Source organism: Ruditapes philippinarum, unplaced genomic scaffold, assembly GCF_026571515.1.
Source record: "Ruditapes philippinarum isolate M1 unplaced genomic scaffold, ASM2657151v2 ctg4527_1_1_1_1, whole genome shotgun sequence".
Classification (NCBI taxonomy): Eukaryota; Metazoa; Mollusca; class Bivalvia; order Venerida; family Veneridae; genus Ruditapes; species Ruditapes philippinarum.
In genome coordinates this window covers 26,134-47,747 of record NW_026866798.1, presented here as the reverse complement: position 1 = coordinate 47,747, position 21,614 = coordinate 26,134, and the positions used below count along the sequence as shown (strand labels likewise).

At 33.5% G+C, this 21,614-nt stretch overlaps 1 protein-coding gene across 2 annotated transcripts; it reads right to left on the bottom strand.

The window, feature by feature from the left end:
• Positions 1–491: 491 nt before the first annotated feature.
• Positions 492–12,380, bottom strand: LOC132733755 (large ribosomal subunit protein eL36-like). 2 transcript variants are annotated; one of them, XM_060720435.1, is made up of 4 exons: positions 12,357–12,380; positions 4,766–4,869; positions 1,793–1,927; positions 492–629 (listed from the first exon to the last, which is right to left on the bottom strand). In XM_060720435.1, the coding sequence occupies exons 2-4, from the start codon at positions 4,865–4,867 to the stop codon at positions 540–542; spliced, it is 327 nt and encodes a 108-aa protein (XP_060576418.1). In that variant the 5' UTR covers positions 4,868–4,869; positions 12,357–12,380; the 3' UTR covers positions 492–539. The 2 variants fall into 2 exon arrangements, with proteins under 2 accessions (XP_060576418.1, XP_060576417.1); XM_060720434.1 differs by lacking the exon at positions 12,357–12,380 and adding an exon at positions 12,062–12,082.
• Between the last annotated feature and the right edge of the window lie 9,234 nt (positions 12,381–21,614).

Genomic DNA, 21,614 nt, shown 5'->3' with positions numbered 1-21,614 from the left:
AGAGAACAGATGGACGGAAGGACAAGGGTAAATCTAAATGCCCGCCACTAAAGTGGGGGCACAAAAAATATTTTCAGATCTTTTTGCGTGGTATCTGGATCCAGTTTTGTTGACGGACATATGAACAAAAAGACAGACGGGCGGAGGGAAAACCTAAAGTTCTCTCCAGTTAACCCTTAACATGCTGAGTATTTTAAATGGACATGTCCCACTTCCAATTTTGGAACTCTCTATGATGTCAATTTGAATATTTAAAGTTTGTCAGCCAACAGTATAGAGCCTGGTCAAACTGCACGGATGGTGGCAAAGGCTTGACGCTTTCAGTTCCAGCACTTTCAGGGTTAAACGGGTAGGGAACTAATAATCAGTAAAATACAATTGCAAGATTTAAGAATGTCGAACAATTTCAGTACTAAGTTCTGACAGCCTAATTTCAGATATCCAGTAGTGGACACGAACTTAATTCAGAATTAAGATAAAAACAACATCAATCAACTGGCATGATGTTTAATGACCAAGTTATATACAGTACAATGCAATTATTTCTGTTGTTGAGCTGCCTTTCTCATCTTCTGGAGCATATCCTGCATTTCTTCTCGCTTTTTCTTTGCTCGGACATGACTACCCAACTGCAGAAAAAAAATTACATAAATATGAAACTTACAATACAGATATGTATATAGTCTGAAACATTTCCAACATCTTTTTTTTTCCTATTAAATTAGATGTCATAAAGCAATTATACAGCCAAAACTGCATAGAAGGAAATGTTAGAATGATGTCTTATATTGTATTATTTAACTCAAATGCATTGACCCATTCACCTTCCAGGACCTTGCTGGAAGACTAATGATTCACAAAATAGTTTGATTTTATGTCACATAGACACTGTAAAGGTAAAAAAATATTATGGCCACTTTCTAGTTATAATGATATATTCATTTATAATGTACATTACTTCAGTCACATGAGCAGGCACACATAAGACCAGAAACTCTTCTTCAAGTCAAATTAATATCAGCCTGCCCTCGCATGAAAGATTTCAATAGTTCCAGAATTTGGCAGAATTTAGAACCCACAGTGTAGATGGGCAAGTGATTTGTTTTGTCAACTGTGATATGAATCAATCACCCACCAAACTCCCACTGAAAACAGGGCTTTTTTTGCAATATCAAAATTTCGACACCATTAAAAGTACTTTTTTAACCAGCAGCTTCTTTATTGAATTTGATATTACTCAACATTTTTATTTAATATAATGTCTAAAGGTAGTCGAGACATGGTAACTTGTATCCTTTTAAAAGTACAACAGTTAAAATTTACCAGCACTCAAGAAATACAAATATTGTAAATGGAGTATATTATCACGTAACTTGAGAAAAATATTTTACATAAATTACAAACTCAGAACAACAAAATATCATATATGTATGTGGATTAAAAAGTGATTGGTACATTGGGCATTTTACATTTTTTTAAATAATATTGAAACAGAGAAACCACAATACTAAACTTAATTGTATTATTTTTTAACATCAATTTCTATTTGATGCTTATCTTAAAACTGCTTTAAGCTTCTGTTTGTTTGTCTTGTGTACACTTTAATGTTACAATATAACAGTAGTGGAAAAGTCCAAATCTTGCTTAACCAATAGACATAGTAGACATTATCACATTGATCTATCCATGATTTGTTCGAATGTATCTCCTTAAATTGGATATAGATGTAGCAATTAACAATTAATCACTTTCAGACAGAAAAACTTTTCTTCTAAACTGATTCAACACATACCCTCTTTTTACAGAACTTGAGTGCTCTTTTGTCTTTTGAAATTCTCAGCAATTCCTGTATTCTTCTCTCATATGGGGCAAAGCCAGTTATCTCCCTTACAAGATCACGTACAAATCTTGTCTTCTTTGTGACAGTCTGAATAAAATGCATACAGTTTTACAGACTCCATTATGTAATTTATGAACAATTTATAACCAGCCAGTTTAAAACATTCACAATAAAAAAATGTTACATCAAGACACAAGAAGACTAAAAAGTATTTTACTTGTCTACATGGACCAAGTAACCCACAAACCCACTGCCTAAAGCCAATTTTGACACCAGAGGCATGTTTTTGTAGAGGACCACAAGCTGAAGGTGATGCTTGCCAAATATCTAAGCCTCGGTCATTCTTGTTTAGTTTTAAAAGACTTTTACTATCTAAATCTGTTAACTAAGTAAAAATATCTGTTTGCTATTGCCGGCCGACCTGGCGAAAAGCCGACTCAAAAAGTTTTTTTCAGCTTAAAAAAATCAGATTTTTTTTTATTTCCGCCAAATCAGCCAGGGCATTCGACCTGAAAAATGCCCTCGAAAACAAAAATAAAATCGGAGGAAAATCACACATTTAACATTGACCCCAGGGCTTTTATTTGAACAAACTTGGTAGACACTCACTAGAAGATGTTTCATGCCAAATATCTAAGCTCTAGCTCTTAGGGTTTTTTAAAAGAATATATTTAAAAAAATTTCTTTCGGTTGCCATGGCAACCAGAGTTCTGCATCAGCCATGGACTTAAATTCTTTGAACAATTTTTAAGGGCAACCACCAAAGGAACATTTCTGTGAAGTTTGGATGAAATTGGCTTGGTGGTCTTTATACTGGAAAGGGTTTTGACCGTAGGATCACAATTTATTCCAAGAAGATTTTTAAAACATAATTTTTGCTCCAGTCCTCTGTGACTTATGCATCAGACTGGGACCATATAACTTTTGTAGAGGACAACACAAAGATCATTACTGTGAAGTTTGGTCAAAATCCACTTTAAGGAGTTGTTTAAAAAAATTGTGGATAACTACAGACACTGCCATCACAAAAGCTCACCTCTGCGCACTAAAGTGGAACAAGAACCGGTTGAACCGGGTGATGCTCCCCGAGAAGGTTCTGGACACAGGAAAGTATAAAAAAAATGAACAAAGGGCAATAACTCCAAAATTACACCAGGCTTTGTTTAGGTTCTTGAAGCGTTGCAGTTCTATCCAATTATATCTAGCTACCTACAAAGTTTCATGTTGATATCTCTAATAGTTTTAAAGTAATGTCCAGGACAAAAGTCAAAAAGTAAAAATAAACAAAGGGCAATTACTTCAAAATAAGGCAAGGCAGAGTAATGATTCTTAAGCACTGCACTTCCACCCAATGAGACCTATCTATCTACAAAGTTTCATGTTGATATCTCTTATAATTTTAGAATAATGTCCCAGACAAAGTTCAAAGTGTCAAAATGAACAAAGGGCAATAACTACAAAAGAAGGCAAGACAGTGTTACAGTTCTTGTGCACTGCAAACTTACTCAATGAGATCTATCTACCTACAAAGTTTCATGTTGATATCTCTTATACATTAAGAAATATGTCCCGGACAAAGTTCAAAGTGTAAAAAATAAACAAAGGGGGATAATTAAAAAATTAGGCAAGGCAGAGTTAAGGTTCTTGTTCACTGCACACCTACTCAATGAGATCTATATACCTACAAAGTTTCATGTTGATACCTCTTATACTTTTAGAGTTATGTCCCGGACAAAGTTCAAAGTGTAAAATAAACAAAGGGGGATAATTCAAAAATTAAACAAAGGCAGAGTTACGGTTCTTGTGCACTGCATACCTACTCAATGAGAACTATCTACCTACAAAGTTTCATGTTGATACCTCTTATACTTTTAGAGTTATGTCCCGGACAAATTTCAAAGTGTAAAATAAACAAAGGGGGATAATTCAAAAATTAGGCAAGGCAGAGTTACAGTTCTTGTGCACTGCACACCTACTCAATGAGATCTATCTACCTACAAAGTTTCATGTTGATACCTCTTATACTTTTAGAGTTATGTCCTGGACAAAGTTCAAAGTGTAAAATAAACAAAGGGGGATAATTCAAAAATTAGGCAAGGCAGAGTTACAGTTCTTGTGCACTGCACTTCTACTCAATGAGATCTATCTACCTGCAAAGTTTCATGTTGATACCTCTTATACTTTTAGAGTTATGTCCCGGACAAATTTCAAAGTGTAAAATAAACAAAGGGGGGTAATTCAAAAATTAGGCAAGGCAGAGTTACGGTTCTTGTGCACTGCACACCTACTCAATGAGATCTATCTACCTACAAAGTTTCATGTTGATACCTCTTATTCTTTTAGAGTTATGTCCCGGACAAAGTTCAAAGTGTAAAATAAACAAAGGGGGATAATTCAAAAATTAGGCAAGGCAGAGTTACGGTTCTTGTGCACTGCACTTCTACTCAATGAGATCTATCTACCTACAAAGTTTCATGTTGATACCTCTTATACTTTTAGAGTTATGTCCCGGACAAAGTTCAAAGTGTAAAAATAAACAAAGGGGAATAATTCAAAAATTAGGCAAGGCAGAGTTACGGTTCTTGTGCACTGCACACCTACTCAATGAGATCTATCTACCTACAAAGTTTCATGTTGATACCTCTTGTTGTTTCAATGTTATGTCCCGGACAAGAAAAGGGGACGGACGGACGGACGGACGGACGGACGGAAAGACGGACGGACGGACGGACGGACAAGGCGGCGACTATATGCTCCCCCGAAATTTTTTCGGGGAGCATAAAAATCAAAGCAAGGTCCACAACTTCATCAATATCAAATGCGTCAAAACTCAAAATTTTTATGAAATTGTGAGGTTACACTCCAGTAGTACATAAACTAAAACATCAAGTGACAAGTCAAAATATTCATAAAGAAATATATTACCCCTCTCCTCCTTGATTGCCTCTTCTTTGAGGGATTATCTATTTTAGTTGTTTTATGGCCTTTGGTGAGCCCAACGGCCAAATCATATTTTGGGAGACCCATATCTGCAATGAAAAATCATAACATTTATCAAATAAAGTTTTAACGTGTCACTATCCAGTAAAGAATTTGAATTGAAAGAAAACCAAATTATGCTTTCATTTCTTCATTTTATATCAAATAGTAATATTGGCTCCAATCCTAACAAAAGAGTCAAATATACAACAGCCAAGATATTTTAGCTGAAAAATATTTTTCTATTATACTTGTATTAGTACTATTACAGCAAAATATCCCGAAGTCATACGGCCTCCATTCCCCTCAATTAGGTCCAAAATTAGTATTTTAAAAGAGACGGTAAACAAAAGCAGCAAGGGATAAACAGGTCCAAGATATCCCTTCAATCGAGAGATTATCTTTAATACGAAAGATAATCTCTTCTTTTACATATAAATTTATCTTTCGATCGAAAGACAATTTTGTTTTATTTAAAAAATTCCGATAGTTTTAAAAAAGCGCATCCGAAATCCGTTTTAGACGAACACACATCAACATATTCTATGATGTAAAGCGGATTTTTTTTGAAGAAAATACGTCACTTCCAGCGTAAATAAGTTTTTATGCATGTGCATACTTCATTTCTGGAGAGAACCTACCATAATTTGTTTAAATTTGCACACAAGGTAAATAATAATTAGAAAAAGTAAAGTGCCATGTTCTTCTTCACATTTTCGTCGCCATTTTGGAGCCCCTTGATGTAACCCAAAGACTGCCAAAACAACAGTTTTATTTACAATATTTTGTATATTTTTCGTAAAGAAATTGGTCAATCTCTGCTATTTTGGATTATTTGTCATCCAATAATAACGCTGTATTTCTTAAAAATTATGTGTGTTAATTTTCATAGAAGAAAGAAAGTCGATACTATATTGAAATTCGTTCATAGTCGCCTTCTATTTTTCATAGTGCTTCATAGTACCGCCTAGTGACGTAATCAAGGGCCAAATAAAGCTTGACACTAAATATGTTCGTGTTCATCCTTAGCTGTTTTACAGAAATTAGAAACATTCTCCTGTCGCTATCGCTCCCTTCGAAGTTTCTAATTTCTGTAGAACAGCACAGATGAACACTAACATATACGCAGACTGCATTTTCCAGCAGACAGTTATTCGTTCGCAGAATATGACGACAACAAAATAAATAATTTTGTCTGGGCGCTTTCAATATATGCAGTAACGTATAAATGCAAGCGTTTATTAACTAGTTGAAATTGGCTAAATGCCGGACCACGGACCCGGTAAATTTCATTTCTCATTAAAATTATAGTGGAGCCCACGGTAAACATTCCGTACATTTTTATACTGAATTGACGGTTTATAGTCTGTATATCTGACTTGTGTTGAAATCAGCGACGGTGAAATTCTTGCGTCACAAAATACGCACTAACTAAATTTCATTGCGTCATGGCTGAAAATAGTGCGCCAAAAACGCAAAAACGCGCTCTGGCAGAAACACTGCTTTATGAAGGATTCTGATACTTTTTGCTGCAGCCGAGTGTTAAACAATTTTCCCGGCATGCAATTGACAAACAAGATTGCATTTGAGAAAAATGCTATGCCACCGCATGGTTCAAATTTCATAGCTGTACATCAAAGGACAAGAAAGTAGGTCACATCATCAAAATCTAGGTCACCTGATATCAAAGTTCAATTTTACAACTAAAACTGTGCACGTGGTCAAAATGTCATTGCTGTACATCAAAGGACAAGAAAGTAGGTCACTGTCCCCTTGGGCAAGGCATAATTTTGACCCAAGGGTTTAATTCAAAACAATTTTGATACAGGTCCACCAAATAACATATCTAAGCTATAGCTTTCTCCCATTCAGAAAACATTTGTTTTATTTTCTGTAGGGTTGGACACCGGTTCCCGGTATCGGTCCTATACCGAATAGTAACTTCGTAAATTACCGGTATATACCGTTTCGTAAAATACCGGTACTGGATTTGATACTTTTGTAATTTTGTAAAAAAAAAAAATTAAATAGTCAATATGTCAAAAAAATAAGAAGATTTTTAAATAAAAACAGCCTACAAACACGTTAAACAATATGAATTACTATTATCATGCGGCGAGTACGGCTTTCGCGGCAAACTTAAAGTTTGTGACGCGGCGATATTTTTGTAAAAGTATTGTGCCGCTTATGTTCAAGATAATAATATTTTTGTACTCAGCAGGAAAATAGAATTATTCGAACTGATTTTGCTAAAAGTTTGTAAGTTTTAAATGTCAAAGAAATAACGAGAAAACAAATCAAATACTTTAGTAATCATCGGAACATCGCACACAGTCCTTCCAAACACATCGCACACAGCTTTTGCCGTAATGACAATGTAAATCCAACATATGACAATTATTTATTTAAAGAATGCTTTTAAAAAATAATTAAATCCTTTTTTCAGTTTAAGTCTCTAAACACTCATAATGAATACATATTTAATGTTTCCAGGTTCTTTTCATCCATTACCACATGTACAAATCCACACGTTAATTACGATTTTAACATAAATGAGGCCGAAATATTCCAACAAAATATGCCTCTATTTGTTTTTGGTGTAACACTGAACTATTATTAAACATGTATACATTTTCTTAACAAAAGAATGCTGACAGCACTTCAATCAAAAAGTGTGAATGTCGGCGGCTCTTTGATGGTGATAGAGTAACAACATCAAAGGGAGGCATATTCTTTTGAATAGCCTATTATGCACCTGTCAAAGGTCAACTTGTGTGTATTACACATTTAGATCTGTGATACTTTAAACAACTGTAACATATTTCATATTGTGTTTTGTAGGATTTTTTGCAAATGTTGGCTAGTATTTTTGCGTATTTGAGCAGTATGGAATTATGCAATTTGGTAAGGACAATACTTTTTTCTGTGGTGCATGCTATTGAAAAATAAAAGATGTATACAATTGAAGGGTAAATTCAATATTAATAAATACCAAATCCTTATTATTTGTAAAGCATAGGTATTTGCTTTATGACTTCTACAAAGACTAATATTAGGTTAACATGAAAATGTAAACAAGTCATTTTGGAAACAGTCTGTGCTGACTGTGCATATACATGTATTTCAAAATTTCTAAGTTAATTACTGGTGGAAAATATGTTTGTGCTGTTGTAGTAGAACAGACTGGAAACATAAGTGACTTTGAAAAAAACATCTTATGAAATTTCTTACATGTAATTCCAAATTGCAAAGTAAGCCAACCAATCCAGTGATTTCATTTATTACAGTAAACAATAATGTGATTTAAAAAGAATATCAGCATCAGAATAAAATTTCTACACAGTTATAATAATAGCTGTAAGAAAATAATAGATAACCAACTGTCTTAAATTCTTTCAGATGTAGAGATATCAAGATTAAAACAATAATTTGTAGACTTCTCAGCTGCAGACTGCTGTCCTGCATAAGATATTTTGCTGTGTTTAAATTATGTCATGTCCTTTTGATGAAAAAGTAAAAGTATTTTACAATTAACATGTGTAAATGTTGTAAAAAAGAGTAAACACAAAACAACAAAAGAAAATTATACTTTACAGCATGAAATTTCAGAAAGACCAGTAATGTAACATATTTATTTTCTATTACTACAGTTCTTATACTTGCAGCAACGGGTTTGGTATTGTAAAAGTATCAGTATCAGTATCGATAAAATACCCGTATCGTTTCGTCAGTACCGGTATCGGTATCGGACCGTTTCGTGAAGAACGATATCCAACCCTAATTTTCTGTTTTTACTATGTGTACATAATGAGAATCACTGCCCCCGGGCAGGGCCAATTTTGACACCAGGGGAAAATTTTGAACAACTTTGGTAGAGGACCTATAAATGATATTATATATCAAACATCAAAGCTCTATGCCTTGTACTTTCAGACAAAAATATTTTTCATTTTTTCACTATATGTACATAATGAAAATCAATGACCCCCAGGGGTGGGGCCAATTTTGACCCCAGGGCTATAATTTGAACAATCTTGCAAGAGGTTCACTACACAATGTTTCATGCAAAATATCTTAACTCTAGCCTTTGTAAATTTAGAGAAGATGATTTTTTAAGTTTTTACTATATACATATAAGGAAAACCTATGGCCACCGGGGCGGAGCTAATTTTGACACAAGAGGCAAAATTTGAATAACTTTTGTAGAGTACCTTTAGATGATATTATTTAACAAATATTAAAGCTCTAAGCCTTGTACCTTCAGACAATAAGATTTATTTATTTTTTACTATATGTATATATTGAAATCAATGACCCCAAGGGTGGGGGCAATTTTGACCCCAGGGCTATAATTTGAACAATCTTGCTAGAGGTTTACTACACAATGTTTCAAGCAAAATATCTAACCTCTAGCATTTGTCAATTGCTAGAAGAATTTTTTTTGAAGTTTTTACTATAAGTTTTTACTATATACATATAAGGAAAACCAATGACCTCCGGGCGGGGCCGATTTTGACCCCAGGGCTATGATTTGAACAATCTGGGTAGAGGTTTACCAGACAATGTTAATGCAAAATATATAAGCTCTAGGCCTTTTTGGGTCTTTACAAGAAGGTGTTTTAAGTTTTTACTATATGTACATATAGTGAAAATCAATGACCCCGGGGCGGGGCCGATTTTTGACCCAAGGGCTATAATTTGAACAATCTTGGTAAGGGTCTACCAGACGATGCCTTATGCAAAATATCTAAGCTCTAGGCCTTTTGGGTTTTTACAAGAAGATTTTTTAAATTTATTCTTATAATTCCTTTTGGTTGCCATGGCAACCAGATTTCTGCATGGAATGAAATTCTTTGAACAACTTTGGAAGCCCTTCACCCAAGGAACAATCCTGCCAAGTTTGGTTGAAATTGGACTAGTGGTTTTTCACAAGAAGATTTTTTAAGTTCACTATATAATCTATATAACACACACACAAACACACACACAAACACACACACACACACACACAGGTGAATCGCTATATGCCACCGCATCGCAGATGCTGCGGTGGCATAAAAATGGACGCCATGATAAGGAAGTCATCTTGCGTGGTTATTTAAATGCAGAAAAATACTTGTAATATGGTATTATTTCATATTATCTGTAATTCTTTCCTATATTTTGTTAGAAATAAGTGTTCCGCTTTTAAATGATTTAATTTATTGATGAAAAACGTTGTAAACCACAATAAAATACATGTGGCGAATCAGATTCAGGAGAAGACATGATGCGGAAATGCTCAGACAATGTAAACAACAAAAGCTGTCACAGGAGACAGCGAAGCTCGACTAATAAAATACTGGACACAGTAAGGAGGACAAAATACGAAAGAAAAATCAAGTTTGTATAATTATGTATTAAGTTATAGTAAAAAAATAACATTTGTTAACATAAATTCCAAGATCAAGGGGAATAATTCTTTAAATAGTCATGCTAGAGTTATGGACCTTGTCACACAACATTAATTTTGTGTAATGATAAGAAATATATATTTGAAGTTTGAAGTAGATACCTTAAAAAGTAAAGAAGTTATAATATTTGTTAAAGAAAATCCTAAGTTCAAAGAGAGAAAATCTGTAAATATTGCTTCAAGAGTTATGAACCCTGTCACATAAAATGTAATTGATGATAAGGAATACTAGTAAGTATTTGAAGTTTGAGCTAAATACCTTTAAAACTAAAAACGTTATAGTTAAAAATAATTTTTTTCTAGTAAAAAAATCTAAGTTTATGGGGAGATAGTTCTTGCAATATTGGTGCTAGAGTTATGAACCTTGTCACATAAGATGTGGATGATGATAACGTAAATATATTTGAAGTATGAAGTTGATCCCTTTAGAAATAAATAAGTAACAGTAAAAAATAATATTTTTTATGGAAAATTCTAAGTTCAAAGGGAGATAAATCTGAAAATATTGGTGCTAGAGTTATGAACCTTGTCACATAAGATGGGGATGATGATAACGTAAATATATTTGAAGTATGGGGTTGATCCCTTAAGAAATAAAGAAGAAACAGTAAGAAATAGCATTTTTTGAGGAAAATTCTAAGTTCAAGGGGAGATAAATCTGAAAATATTGGTGCTAGAGTTATGAACCCTGTCACATAAGATGGGGATGATGATAAGGTACATATATTTGAAGTATGAGGTTGATCCCTTAAGAAATAAAGAAGTAACAGTAAAAAATAGTATTTTTTAAGTATTTTTTAAGGAAAATTCTAAGTTCAAGGGGAGATAAATCTGAAAATATTGGTGCAAGAGTTATGAACCTTGTCACATAAGATGTGGTTGATGATAAGGAACATATATTTGAAGTTTGAAGTTGATACCTTAAGAAATGACAAAGTTATAGTGAAAAATATTTTACTGCACAAAAACTTTAATCTAAAATCTGGACGCGGACGCCGACGCCGGGGCGAGTAGGACAGCTCTCCATATACTTCGTATAGTCGAGCTAAAAATCGACCGTGTTACACGTTTATCGGGCGATATCTTTCAATCGAAAGATAAATTTATATGTAAAAGGAGAGATTATCTTTCGTTTTAAAGATAATCTCTCGATTGAAGGGATATCTTGGACCTGATAAAAATCTCAATGTTGTTTCTTCTGTTTGGTTTTATAGCGCACCAACACAATTTCGGAATTAATGGGCAGAAACAGGAAAGATGATGGTTTTAACTGCTTGTGTTAAGACTTATTTATTACAAATAATTTACTTTGGTCTTAATCTGAATAAAATAATAGGAAGCGGCTAGCTGTAACGGCCTAACTTAGAAACATAAAATAACATAATGCATTTTGGACTTTCATATAATTTAAAGTGCCGTACAGCTAGACAATTCAACAAGTGTGTCCTGGCTAGCCATATGTAACTTGCATCTAACTAACTTTTGGCTAGCTGTATGGGCCTGTACGGCTAGCCACTTCCAAAATAATAAGTTTTCTCAGTTGAATAGATCTATTTATGTAGCTTTTCAATAAAAATTTTAAATACAATAAGTGAAGTAAAACGCCTGGCAGGTGCAAGAGGACTAGGAGGGACTGTTTAAGCCTAATACCTTGGAATTATGGGTACCAAGGAAATATGAGGCACCTGTATATAATGCAGACCTGTGTGATTTTCAAAATCATCTGGTCAAACTGCTATCAGATTAAATTAATTTGTAAATGTCATAAAATATCTATAGAATGAATTTACTCATGTAACAAGGAATATTTGCAGCTTATTTCTGTATTTGTTACTTGTATCAAAACAATTATTTAAATATATATAAATCTTGGCTGTTTTAGCTTTTAGCGACGACTCGGATCCCTTGTGTGTTTTAACTAACAATTTCTATAAAAGTTAAACAAGAAATCAAAAAACTTTGTATGACAATTGCAACAAAATTGCTGTTCGTAGCATATTCAGGGTGAAAAAGTGTCGATTTACTATAGAAGCGAACGATATATGAAGATTTATACAAAGTTATCGTCACATAACAATCATGTACCTATTTAAAACCGGAAAAGGAAGATACGCATTCGGATATGTTCAGTGAAGATGAGAATGACTACATTCTGTATGACATCGTTATTTTTCCGTACACTTTTTTTAAGATTGAACACCTCTAAATAATATGTTTCCTTAAAGTTGTAAAACGCCTTATATCACTTTGCTCACTGTGATAGATACTAAACGGAAGCTTATGTGCACGGACTTTATTAAATTAAAATGCACCCTTATATAAATGAGTGAGACTAAAAATAGGATTGGAGCACCACACTAAATACCGTATTCGGGTATATACCGGACAAGGCGCTTGAATGATAAAATGCTAAAATCTTGCCTTTTTACCCAACGGAATGAACTATAGAAGGTCTAATTCGTCTTTTCACATCGATTTTTGTTTGTAAATGCATGAAAAATGTAATAATCGGCGAATAAAACGATGTTTGTCTATTTTGTGATCATGAATTTTACATGCGTCTAGAGGTACTGCTCCAATCCTGTAATGAGTTAAATTCTATATAAATTAAAAAATGTAGTAAATCTTAAAAATTGACCATATGCCCCACCCAAAATTAATCATATAATGCAACGAACATCATTGCATAAACACAGGCGATCTGAAACTCCCAGATAAGCAATAATTAAAGTCCGTGGCATAAACAAGTGTAGTTGTAATACCACAGATATATTTAGCTCCATGGTAATACTGATACAATTATAGTTCTATGAAGGAAGTGTTGGTGTTAACTGTAATTTACTGTAAGTTAATAATGTAAAATAACAAAGACAACACATTCTACATTGTGACATGTGCATAACGGGCAACATATTCAATCAAAGGATTCAGTACACTATCTGGATCAACCATTGGCCGGAGTCTTACTTTTGATTTAATAATTATGTCAGTCATTGCAAAGGCTTAACTCTAGACTAAAAATTCTTTATATGAAAAAGATTACTGCATATCTTGCCTTACTAAAAGTGATTAGCCACTTCTATTATCCAGTACCATTCGTTTATAAATGTTGAACTCTACATATGGAATATACTTCCTCAAAGTATAAGAGATGTTTGTTTGTTTGTTTGTTTCATTTTACGCCTTTTCCCAACAGTATTTCAGTCATATAGGCGGATAGTTTCCTAACCATCGTTCCTGGAGAGTTACACCAGTCCTCAGCGCTAAACTACCAAAGCATCTCCCGGGGATCGAACCCACGCAAGAGAGGTAATTGGATTAGAAGAAATCGACTCTAACCCCTCGACCACGGAGGCGGTAAAGTATAAGAGTATAAGAGATAATAAGTCCTTTAGTAAGTTCAAGATCAAAAGAATGCCTTTATCTATGGCTCATTTTTTATTAGCATGCAACGTAAACAATAAATTATTGACAACCACGCGCTCAGTACAAAATTAAGCCGGTTTACTACTGCAGGGTTTTCATAACATTAAAATATGAAACAAGACGTGTAAATGTGTAAACCGACTTGGATACAAATCTAGTGTTACGTACGTGTTAGACTGTTGTTTATAAAATAAAACTATGATTAACCTCCCCTTTTGCGTGTATGATGATGCAATGCTAATTAAATAACGCTTTTTTGCTACTTATGGAGTAAACTCATTTTTTTAAATAAGAAACTGAATATGACAAGTTATTTCTCTCTTGCAGTCTAATTTAAATAAACAACATATTATATATTTTCATTAATACACACCGTTTTTAAGCATTTTAATGAACAACAAGGCAGCTTCAGGTGTTTACAAACTATTGACCTAAGCTACTGTAGAATACTGCCAGCCACTGAGGGCCAAACCCAGTCCCGAGGGTCAAAGCCTGTCCTGAGGACCAATCCCTGTTCCCCGGCTTGATTCGCCACTGTCTTAAGTCTCTTTAAATTCTCACATGTACAAACATAGTACATGAAATTCATATACGTTTAAAATAATGTAAGACAAATCAACTGAGATTTATAAAAGACATATGTAACCATTATCAAAAATGACTAGTCACAAATAAAACAGATAAAAACTAGGATACTCTGATATGAAAGAAAAAGAAATGGAAAAATAACGGTAAGTAAAGAGTTTGAACGATACAAAACAAGGCATAACACTTAAAAAAACATATTCTTGTACTTTTATGAAGTAAAACAAATAATGATATGAGATTTTTTATGAATAACATTTGTACAAATATACATACAGAAGAAACAACGGAGGCTTATTGTATAGACTTATTTAAAACACAGGCGTTGGGCACATTTGCCTCTCCAATAATGGTCAAATTATCATTAAAATCTCCCTTTTCACGACCGGTAATCAGAACTGCGTCGTTTCCTACAAAATATAATGAAAGTTACGCCGCCATCTTGGAACAAAAATGCAATGTACATTCTATGTCTCTGTTTATTACCTGTTTTGTTGGAATGACTGAAAACCAGATATATGTATTAATGTAGTATCCAGGCCGGAACATTATCAAGGATGCCAAGCTGAGCTTCTTAGGACGATTTGGGAGCGTTTTCACGTCTTTTATTTTTCATCTACTTCTTTGTGAGGGTTCCCATATTATTGTGAATCCTCAATTTAATATATATACAATATCAGTTTCTTTTGCATCTTATAGATCATATATTTTCACATACAATTTTCTTGTTTAAAACAACTGGACGCAAATCTGTTAGTTTATTGTTTATCTGATTATTATATCTTCACTGGGTTTGATAACATTTTGCATTAAACTTATATGTTATTTTGACAGACCGATAGCATATTCAATGTTGTCTTGAACGAATTCAATGATGCAACTTCTACGACCTCAGGATTTAATGTGTTTCACGAATCCACAACTCTATGACTGAATGTGTTTTTTCTTGTGTAATTTATTGTCTTTGGCTTGAGTATTTTATACTTGTGACCTTTGGTAATGGCGCCTTCTCGTATTTTTAATATTTCTTTGTCTATTTTATCAATGATGTTAATTATTTTATAAGTTTCAATCATGTCTGCTCTATTTCTTCTGTGTTCTAAAGTTGGCATGCCTAATGTAACAGTCTTTCGCTATATCCTTTCCCGGATAATTCACTTAATACTCTAGAAGCTCTTCTTTGGATATTTTCAATGGATATCGCAACTTTTTTTAAATTTACTGACCAAATTGCGGAGCTATACTCAAGATGAGGCCTGACAAGAGATGTTCAAAGTTATAGGAATATTTCTTTGTTCATATTAGTAAAGTGTTTGACTATAAGTCCCAAGTGTCTGTTTGCATTAATTACTTTACTGCTTATATGTTTACGAAATGTCATTTTGCAATCAAAGATCACGCCAAGGTCTTATTCTTCGCTTACTTGTTGAATTTTGCAGGTATTATTGCTTGAGTCTTTCATAAAATAATCACATGGTATGTTTTGTCCAATGTGCATGGTCTTACAAATTTTATTTGTGTTGTATATCATTTGTCATTTACTTGCCCAATTACACATTTCGAATATATTGTCCGGAAGTTGAGTTTAATCATTGTGCCCATTAATGACAGAATATAGTTTGTTGTCGTCTGCAAAGAGTTTCGCTGTACAAGTAATTGCATCTGGGTGATCGTTTATAAATATCAGGAATAGAATAGGTCCTAGTACACTACCCTGACGGACACCACATGTTACTGTTCGCCATCCTGAAAACATTCCATTTATCTTTACGCTTTGTTGTCTGTTTTCGAAAAGAAATTGATCCATTCATAAAATTTACCTCTTATACATAGCTTCACACCTTATCAAGTAGTCGTCTGTGAGGTACCTTATCGAATGCAGCTTTGATATCAATATACACAATATCATACCTTTCGTGTATTGCTTTAGACCAGTCTCCATGCAGTACATTCTAAAAGTTGTATGGTGCAAGACCTTCCTTTCATAAATCCATGTTGATATAAAGACAGTTGATTGTTTTCCTCTAAATGATATACAATAGCATTTATGATTTTTTAAATAATATTATTGATGTTACACTGATGGGACGGTAGTTTGCTACATTATTTTTGTTCCCTGCTTTGAAAATTGTAGTAATATTTGCTTCTTTCAAAGCTCCACACAGTACTTTTCTACATTCGAATACAACATTCAAGGTATGCTAGTAACGTAACTTTAGTAGCTAAAATATGAACTACAGTAGAAACCCTACTTAAGACCACCTCAGAATTAAGACCACCCCGCTATTGAGACCAGTTTTAAAAGAACGGAATTTTCTGTTTCATTATGTCAATGGTTACATGATCCAGAATTAAGACCACCTCGCTTATCCACTGTTAAGACCACCAAATTCAGTCCCAATGCTTTGTTTTGTTCTTTATTTGACCTCACTATTGAGACCACCGATATTCAAATCAACACCTACCTAGATCGTAAATTTGTTGATATGTTGTTATTATCTGCTTGAATGCTCTTAGGCATGACGCTTGATTTCACAAGGTGTCAAAAACTGTTGTTATTGGGTTATTGTATGAATAAGGTGAGAAAGTAAATTTAAGAGTGGTTTAATGTTGCTTTAAGCACATTTATTTTGTGCAGAAATAATGTCTGATATGATATGTGATTTATGTACATCATACAATGATTAATTTTGAAATCAGAACAAAAAGAATATTTGATATTAAATTTATTCACCTATCATTTTTGAAAGATGAAAATAACCATTTTTGTCCAATGTTTTTGTAGTATATACAGATGTTTTCCGACAAACTCCGTAACAGTTATCGCAAGAACTCCTGAACAAGTTATCATAAGAACTCCATTCTTCGTGTATCAGTTCCTCCCCCGTGATTTGCCTGCATACATACATTAAAGAGCTAGTTTTCAACTGATACCTTACTGTATCGTTTGTACAAAATACCATTTTCATACAGTACGATGTTATTTATTTAGTTTCACTATTTCAATTTCATATATATTTTAATATCTCCATAAGTAAGTAATAAATATCAAATATGTAAAAATGGATATGAACTATATTTTAGAAGAATATTTCTTGTTCATCGAAAGGAAAATGATAACTCGACAAATGCTGAAACTAACTTAAATCCCGATAAATAAATAAATAAAAAAATAAAAAAATAAATAAATAAATAAATAAATAAATAAATAAATAAATTTTAAGATGTAACATGAATGATCCAAACGATAAACATTTAACACACAGATGAACGGGGAGACCGAGTCAGACGTTGGGACAAAGGATGCCTTTAAATTACCATTCATTTTCTTATTTTTTATAATTGTAATTAGAACCACTTTCCCCTGCCTAATACACAAACGTCATCAGGTGTCAACATTTGAGCCGTGTCATGACAAAACCAACATAATGGGTTTACGACCAGCATGGATCCAGACCAGCCTGCACATCCGCGGAGTCTGATCAGGATCCATGTTGTTCGCTTACAGACCCTATAACAAGTATAGAAACTGATAGCGAACAGCATGGATCCTGACCAGACTGCGCGGATGCGCAGGCTGGTCTGGATCCATGCTGGTCGCAAACCCATTATGTTGGTTTTGTCGTGACGCGGCTCATTTTAATGTAGCACTTTTTTTTTTTTTCAAACACTTACTTCTTTCTATTCGAAATAATCACCTTTTATGGTATCTGTCTCTTCTATCGAGAATGGAACGCAGATTGTCCGTTGCTTACAGTAACGCGTTCACAACAGCCATTGTCCGTTGTGGCTATACAACGTGTCTGAAAAAAACCTTTTTAAACCAATATACATTTTTAGCCTGTCAACAAAGCTACTTGTCTATGAATTGAAATCACTGCAGATACCTCAGTCAGCTTCACAAGTAAGTCAAGTGCATAAGCCAGCAGCAATACAACGGGCAATTAATGCATTGACACAATCAAGCTAATCATCTTTTACTTTCATCAAATGCCATCTATAAATAGTTTACTTGTACAGTCTACCTGTTCATTGAATAGTACCTGTGGAATACAATATTCCACAGAATGCAGTCAGCACTGACACGGTCCTTTAGAATAATTATTGTAGTCAAATGTTTAGTTTTCCTTTTTTTAGGTGTAAGAGACATTAGGCTCATATCTTTACAGCCAAGCTGAATTGACTTTATATTTCAAAAGATTGACTTATTAGATGGTGTTTGACCAACAGTTGCCAGTGGATATGTTTAGGATAAAATTTAAATCTGCCTAAAAAAAATACAAAGACTGCCTCACTCTTTTCATAAACAGAACGTTAAAGGCTAATTCTAACGAATATTTACAAAAACATGTTTGAATCCGTGCGTTATTCATTGTTTAGACGAAGAAAATTTTTTAATTAAAAGGAATTATATAGCAAAATTGAAAAGTTATTTTGACTTTCATCGTTCACTCACTATATACCCTTGCATCTATGGAAGGTCATAATGTCACTTTAAGTTTTGCATTCAATTATATTACATTGCTACAATAATATTATAAATCGTCTTGGAACACACTAAATTGCACCATTTTTCCATTATGTGAAGTAAATTATTGCTAGCCATCGCCCAGTCCTAAGAAGAAGTTGGTAGTGTTGCATATATAGTAACGTGAAGTACAAACATTAAACTCTTACTTTATAATTATGATAAATCGGTATTTATTTTCATTATTGATATATGATCTATTATATTGCAGGATAAACTTTAATATTTAGACACTTGGTAATTTTTCAACTTTTAGTGTTTTAACACCCTTGCAAGTTAAACTTTTAGTCTCCAACACGAAGAGCGCGAAAACTGAAACAGCTCAAATAAGTAAGTATCATAATTAAAAATAAAAAGATGGTTTGATTTCAGAATAGCGAGCAGAAAACCTATTACACAGTATGATGCTGAAAGAAAATCGGGGGCCATAGATTGTATGGATGGAACTACAAGACAAGTTTCTCGTGCACAACATGGCGTGGAGCTCAATTTTTAACGCCTTTAAAATCCAAATCACAGGCGTTTGGCGCGTTGATTTGTCACTACCCCCGGGCCAATCCCCCCCCCCCCCTCATCCACTCTACAACCCTCCTACCTCTCAAAACCATGTAAACATTTTTTCACCAATTTTCAATATCTTGGTACCAAATGGTAGGGAATTGATTACTTTTAAAGGAATTTAAGCTGTCATTACAATCATTTTCAAGTTTTAAGAAGATATGTAATATCAAAGTCACCGCAAGTGTAACTCGACAGAGACCTGACCGCTGGGTTTTTGTCAAAATTACCCGATTTTAAACGGCAGTTTATTCGAAATGAATGAATATTTTTTTTGTATTGCGCATATAATATTCAGTTTAAGCGCTTGAGTTTAAACTCTTTATTTTTACACTATACGTCACAGTATTTTTGCAATGACCTGTATATTTGGCTCCTCCTCCTAACAAGTCATTCAATCTCGTTCGCGCATGCTTAGTAGACTGGGTATATAAACCGAGCACGCTTCTGCAAATTCCTTTTCGATCCAGTCTCCGAGCTCCAGAAGCTGCCGTGAACTAACACGGAAAAATACCCACCCGCCCTTCCCATTTGCTTTGCTGTTGTCTCTTTTTTTCTGTTTTCAGGTAATTATGACCGCCGCGATACTTAGCCCTTCTTCGTCATGGCTGGAATTATCATTTCAACAGTCAATATTTGTTTTGTGACATCCGGAAATTTACCAACGTCGACTGCCAGACCCCTATCATTTGAATCCGACGTCGGTTCATAATTTACATTTAACTGGCCTGTACATAACCATAAACATTTCGAACACCTGTGGGATGCAACTGATTTTCGGATATTTGTAGAATAGTCATTAGATAACCTGTAACCGATGTCGGTACAAAAATAAACACTGTTAATTAACTTAACCTATGTGTAAATAAAACACATATTGTTCTTTAAAAAAAAAAAAAATATTGATATAATGGTTATTATCATATCATTACATTGTTATACATGGTTTCAAGCAAGTTTACTTACATTATATATCACACTACTATTTATTTAAAATTATAATTTTTCTTATAAAGAACGTTTCTCTTTATTGAGCTGTATGTATTTTGTCTTTTATATGTTTACTGGCATATCTGAGCAGGTCCGTTGTTCTATATTCCGAGGAATAGTCTGAGGAGGTTTCCTCCGTGCATGCCAACGGATGCTACGGTTCCTCTTAAAAAAGGGGTTTTACGTAGGCGGCCAGTATTCCTAAGACGAATATACGATCAAACCTGTTGAGTAATTGTTCTGGTTTGGAATGTCCTAGACATTCTATGGCAGTTTTGATCGTGATATGCTTGATAAATGTATTTATATATACAAATGGCTGTATCACTCTTTTCAAAATTTAACTAATTTTAATTGATAATATTTATAAAACATATTTTATAAGCTTCGGATATCAAGTGTTTATCATATCTGGCATTGTCAGCACATTGTCTCTTTTTCGAAACATAATTTTAATTGATTATATCTGAATAAAAATATTAAGCTACCGAAGCATATATAAGCAATATATAAAATGTCACTTCCGACTGTTAGGATATGAGTATTAGTCATATAATATTATAATTGATATACATGTAATTGTTAATATTATTCTATAACAGATTGTCTGGAATATTTAATGCTCTTATTCAGCCGTCGATATGGCGAAAATCTAACATAAAATTACAGGTTTTTGCAATCGATGACGAAGCAAAACCTATTTTATAATATTCTATTTTATATAAAGGTTCAAACTCTATTAACTTTATGTTACTTAATGACCAGTCATGACGGAAATTTTATGCCAACCATAAATAAAATAAGTTAAACATATATGTTGCATTTATTATCATTTGTTCCTTTAAAGTGACTATGTTGGAAAAATAAATATGATCAAATTATATTATTATTTGTAATAATATCTTCTGATATGCAAAATGATTCTGAACATAATTGAAGTGATTTTTTTTTCTTGGCCAGCCAAATGAATGTGAAAATACGTATAGAGGTAAACACGTATAGAATAACTGTGAAATAAAATATGTTTAAACTAAATAAAAACTTTTGTTGCGACTCTTGATATATAATGTTGTTTGCATGACTAATCATCAGTTTATACACATTGTATCTGTTCTTATTGGAGAGGTCACCAGACCTCTCCACAGTGTTCAGACTGATTGCTGGCGGCATCCATTTTTGCGTATCTGATTGTAGTGAATGAATCTCATTTAAAGCGAAAAATCATTAGGAGCAGTCTACAAAAATTGTTTTGCGCA

Bases quoted from the DNA above. Each gene is read 5' to 3' on its own strand.
- LOC132733755 (XM_060720434.1), bottom strand. The intron at 1,928-4,765 runs GTAATATATTTC...CATTTTATTCAG, and splicing joins GGCAATCAAGGAGGAGAGGG to ACTGTCACAAAGAAGACAAG. The intron at 630-1,792 runs GTATGTGTTGAA...TTTTTTCTGCAG, and splicing joins TCAAGTTCTGTAAAAAGAGG to TTGGGTAGTCATGTCCGAGC.